General features: G+C 36.5%; 1 protein-coding gene across 1 annotated transcript; it reads right to left on the minus strand.

Moving 5' to 3' along the window:
- Positions 1–230: 230 nt before the first annotated feature.
- On the minus strand, positions 231–5,003 carry ecrg4a (ECRG4 augurin precursor a). The gene is made up of 4 exons (XM_051119626.1): positions 4,835–5,003; positions 3,686–3,727; positions 3,288–3,451; positions 231–860 (listed from the first exon to the last, which is right to left on the minus strand). Exons 1-4 carry the CDS (start codon positions 4,902–4,904, stop codon positions 711–713), a joined length of 426 nt encoding a protein of 141 aa, XP_050975583.1. The 5' UTR covers positions 4,905–5,003; the 3' UTR covers positions 231–710.
- Between the last annotated feature and the right edge of the window lie 354 nt (positions 5,004–5,357).

Genomic DNA, 5,357 nt, shown 5'->3' on the forward strand with positions numbered 1-5,357 from the left:
ATTAATATGCTTATTTGCTGCTCAAGAAACATTTCTTATCAATGTTTTGTCAATTTTATGAATAGAAAGTTCTACAGAACAGGATTTATTGGAAAGATAAACCTTTTTTAACATCACAAGTGTCACTTTTGATCAATTTAATGCGTCCTTGCTGAATAAAAGTATAAAAAGTATAAGTATAAAAGTATAATTTCTTTAAAAAAACAAACAAAAGCTCAATTAGGTTCTGTCATCTTTATTGTAAAAACAGCACCAGACAGACACCCAGTTCACCCAGAAATGATTCTGTCATCATTTACTTGCCCTCATGTTTTTTCAAACCAGTTTTTTTAAGAAGATCGTTCTTGTTATTTTCCATATGATGAAAGCCTATGAAGACTGCGGCTGTCAAGCTTGAAATATAATTTGACAAGATCATTGGTAATGCCTTAAATTTCGTTCCTTTCATCACATAAAGGTATCATATGGTCTGTAGAGTCTCAACTCTGGTCCTGTATAGGTTACTTGATGTTTTTCTGGGAATTTTTCAAGTCGTTTTCAAGTAAATGATGACAGATTCTTCATTTATGAGTGAACTTAAAATGGACTTTTTTCTTGATTTTCTGTTATTTCAATTTACAAAGGGAGTACAAGCTACAGAAGGCAGAAGCAAGCTGATATGACTGTGGTAAATCGGAGCGGTTATGTTTCAGAAACATAATCTTGGTGTTTTAATAGTAGTCATAGTTGACATTTGCCCCGTGTCTGTATGAGCTAGCGCTGCGAGGCGCCAGAGGAGAGTTTTCATCATAGTGATGCTGGCGCCCCTGGTCACTGGAACGGTGGTGGTCCATCCAGAAGGCCAGATCCGTCTCAAGTCTCTGAAGGAAGTGGGAGAAAAAGGTTCAAACGTAAAGATGAATCTCAGATGATTTTATACCATCGTGATACTTGCAACATTATCTGTTTTAGATCTAAAAAAACGGCATCAGTCAACTGAGAATACTTCATTTGAACTGGTGTTTTGGGACTTCACAGTTTCTACAAGACACACACAAATCAATATTTCATGCCCGTTATTTATTTATTTGATAAGAGACCATTTATTGAGTGAGGTCAGACATTTCTCATCAGGAGTCCACGTGGTCACTTTCATGGTGTTTATTTTGCAAAAATGACTGGTTGTGTGTATTGTTCATTTAATATTTATGGAATTGGTTACTACCTTCAAAAAAAAGTTATTAAAGAAACTGTAGCCTAAAGAATTGAGTGAACCAAGAAAATTGTTCAGAAAGAAACAAAGGAATCACGTCTCTTATTGACATCAAACACAACATCAAACCCTCCACATGCAGACGGGAAAAACAAAGCCGTGCATTCAATGACAGCAATTTTCACAAACATCAAGAAACATGCAGATGATAGAAAAGTGAAATATACAGAGACAATGTCACATAAACTGTATCTTTATGGAAATCGACTCAATTAAAGTAGAATATTACTTAACTACTTCAGTATCAAAAGTACTGAATTATTCATTATTAAATGTGAAGATTTGCCTATTGACAAAAAATGTACCTGTTTACATATTTTTATGTTTTTATAAGTATTACTTTAGATATTTGATGTTACAAAAACAAATAAATAAGCTGCATCTCTGTGAGGAAACGTCACAGAAGCGTCCGCGTTCCAGACAACTCGAAATTCGGATTTTCCCCGCTTTCTACTTGCAGAACCGTTGAGAATCAGAGTTGCGACACGCTTTGATCTCCCCGCCACGCGCTCACGTGGTTCATGGAGCTCTCAATAGTTCTAAACAACTCCTGGCTGTCAGTAAAGCGTTTTCACGTTACGTCATCAATCCGGAAGTCGGCCATTGCGGCGGCGTTGAGTGTAAACAATGCCATTGAACCGAACGAAACGCGTGAATTGGCTTGGCCGAAAAACGAAGAAACGAAAGTAATTCACTATATCAGGATAAGAAATAAGATGTTTGCCACCTATTACAGGGCTAGACAATATGGCCTGCCCAGTGGCCTGTGCACGTCGTACACTGCATTCATGTTCCAAAAATGTAATTTGTGTGGAAATTATTATATTTATTATATTTAGTCTGCAAAAGGCCGTTAACAGCTGAAGACGGACATAAAGAGGAGAAAGTACTGCAAGTGCTGCTCACTGCAGAGCCGAATGGCCTCCAGCTGTGAACTAATGGGTGGAGTTAGGTTTAGGATAGGGTAAGGGGTAGGGTTAGGCTGTGGTTAGGTGTCTATCTCCACCCATTACCTCCAGCGAGGGGGAGCTGGAGCTCCAGCTCCTCCCATCTGGCTCTGCAGCGAGCACCCTCTCAAGTACTGTAGCAGGCAGATCAGTCTCACTGTTCACGATGCATGAAATATTGGAAAGAAACTCCTAAATAATGAATTGGGGTAGGAGTTTATATGATTGTGTCTCTGAGCATTGAATGCTGGAACTATTGGTTGTTTGGAACTACTGGCCGCTCCATAACACGCTTTACTTTCGCATTCCTCAGTTCCTATGGAAGCCTATGGGAGTGTCGCAACTCTGTTTCTCAATGGCTCTGTCTACTTGGACAAAATTAATCTCATAACTGTTTTTATGAAATGTATTAATTCCACCTCTGAGTCTTGTTAAAAAGTCTGTAAATATCCCACATTTGTGCTCTTCTGTGCCGTGGAAAGATTAATTGTTGATGCTGATTTCATTTTACTGATTTTCATTTTATCTTATTATTTTAAATGAATTTATTGTTTAATTAAAATTTTTGATAAAAGTTTATAAATCTAAAAGTTTTGGCACAAAATATGACACGAAGTCAAATACGAAGTCAGAACTGGAAGCGTAGAATCCTTAAGAATGTAATGTTAACTCTTAAAAACGAATTGCAAACTCAATTAGCCCCCACCTTTCAAGCTGGATTCCCCCCCAGTGAATTTTGGCCATCCATTTCCATCACTTTTTACAGTTACATTCATGAATGTAACAAGATGGTGTGGGAAAATATATCTAAATAAAAGTATTGGTTTTCTCTTTAAAATGTAGTGAAATAAAATCAAAGTCAAACAAAAATAAAGTCAACAAAAAAATATTTATACATTGGCATAAATTTCTTAAAGCTGTACTTAAGTACAGTCACAGTATGAAAGTATAATTCTGAGAGACAGGCCAAATTAATGTTAGTATGAAGTGAAGAATGACTAGCTACCTGATGCTCATAAATCACTTTAAAACCTTCAGTAGCTGAATCTGGTTTATGGTATTTTTAAGAAATGCCAACAAGAACTCACTGCTTCGTCATAGCCCATGTACATGAACTGCTGGATCCACTGCTGAACATCAGGGCGGCTGCGGTCCCACAGGTTCCTTTTGGGTCTTTTAAGAGAAGCCAGGAACTGTTTGGCCCTTGAGGGAGTCACAGCCACAGCTGCAGCTGGCTTTACCTCACCGTCCACTAGTGGGAGACAAAGCCAGTGAACAAATTGGGTCATAGCGCACCTATAGCTGTTTAACATCAGTGGGACCATGGAAAAAAAATTCTAAAAATATCTAAACATACATTCACCAAGATAAATTACTTGTATAACATATTTAAACATGTTTTCAGAAAATTTATATTGAAAAGAGCTTCATGTTCTTGCAATGGTGAATGTAGCTGACAAAAAAGAAAGAAAGAAAAAGCAATCACCTTTTTTCAAGAGCTTTTCCAGAGTGTTCTCACTTGCAACATCTAGAAACAATAAAAACTGAATTAGAAGAATTTTTATATTTTATGCATTTTCACAGTTTTACAATAATAATAATAATAATAATAATACATGGTGTGTATACTGTATATACTGTAAACATTTTTGTCATTTAAAATAAATATAAAAATGCCACAGTAAAAGCATATATTTATGGTCTGTCCAAGTAAAAACTATAAATTACCATATAAAAATTTACAATGAAAAACAGCCAAAGGACATCCCCAAAATTCCTTTAATTTTTGTTATTAGTAATGCACATTAAAATGGTTTGTGTTACATTTTCTCTTATTTGGGTAATGTTCATTGCATTATTCTAGCATCAGGAATGTGTCATGCAGGCCACTGATGAATTTTGATTCAACATTTGGTCTCTATTGTATCACCTCCAGTATTATGGTGGTTTAGTTTATTAAGCTCTCAGTGGTGCAAAACCACAGAGGATACAAAAGAATATGACAAATGAATGTATAAGACAAGCAGCATCACAAAAGAATATCCTTTAATCCTTAAATAACATTCAGCTACGTTTGGTATTTTCAAGCCTTCATTTAGGAACAGAAAATTTTTCATGCATTCAAACTCTCTGTGGAAAGTTGGACACTATCAGACGGGGGGAAGGGAGTAAGATCATAACGTGGAGAGGAGAAGCTAACAAGATTATGCAAAGATGAAAAACGAATAATCCTAATAGCCTGCAAGTAGTCGTCAATTTCAGAGGCATTTTTGACGTCTTTAGTGAGACATATGACTGCAGAGATGTTTCATAAGCTTTGCATCTCACCTGCTTTTTACTCTCTTTGTACAGTTCCTTTCACACATTTAACATGCTGTTTGATGAGAGAAAATAATTCTTAAAGTCTTAAAGTGCACATTCACAGACCAAACAATAATTTCTGCTCACAGTACATGTACTGACCTTTCCCACCTTTTCTGCTATATATATATATATATATCAAGTGAAATCACCCACATTCATACTTCAGACACAACTAGACTGCAAGAAACTTTTAGCAGACAGTGAAAGAAAAAAAAAAGTAAGCTGCAAAGTGCAAGAAAGAACGAGGAGGGGGAAAATTGAGAAAAATTACCCGAGAGAGCCAGTACGGTCAATAAGGTCACAAAGGTGAGCAGGCGCAGGTAAAACTTTTCAGAAACCATGATTTCTTGTCTTCTTCTCTGTCGATTTGCACAACGGCGTTGATCTGCAAGCAAACTGGCAGAGAGGAGAGAGGAGGAGAGAGCCGGAGGGAAGCCCACGCAAACATTCTCAACGGAAACTGCAGCTGGCAAATTACTGTAAACCAAGTCGACTAACAGAAAGACCCTGTCTCCTTGTGTATTTAAGCGCTTACACCTGTACAGCGGTTGTATTTTTCCACATTAAATGGAATTGCAGCTTTTCATAGTGAAACATGATACTAGTTATTATATACGTAACTTGCCATAATCCTGGTGTATGATTTACTTTGAAACAGTTTTCACTTGGAAATTGCAAGAAAATGTCACAAATAATTACAAGGAAATGACAAGCAAATGCTGATTTAAATGTGAAATTGTGAAGTAGAAAGACTGAGATTATATTTTCTTGTAAAATGTAGTTTATTCCTATAA

Source organism: Labeo rohita, chromosome 9 (assembly GCF_022985175.1).
Source record: "Labeo rohita strain BAU-BD-2019 chromosome 9, IGBB_LRoh.1.0, whole genome shotgun sequence".
In the NCBI taxonomy this organism is placed as follows: Eukaryota; Metazoa; Chordata; class Actinopteri; order Cypriniformes; family Cyprinidae; genus Labeo; species Labeo rohita.

Coding starts and splice junctions, on each gene's coding strand:
- ecrg4a (XM_051119626.1), bottom strand. CDS start 4,904: ATGGTTTCTGAAAAGTTTTACCTGCGCCTGCTCACCTTTGTGACCTTA. Junction 3,452..3,685: donor GGAAAAGCTCTTGAAAAAAG/GTGATTGCTTTT, acceptor GTCTCCCACTAG/TGGACGGTGAGGTAAAGCCA. Junction 861..3,287: donor ACATGGGCTATGACGAAGCA/GTGAGTTCTTGT, acceptor CACTTCCTTCAG/AGACTTGAGACGGATCTGGC.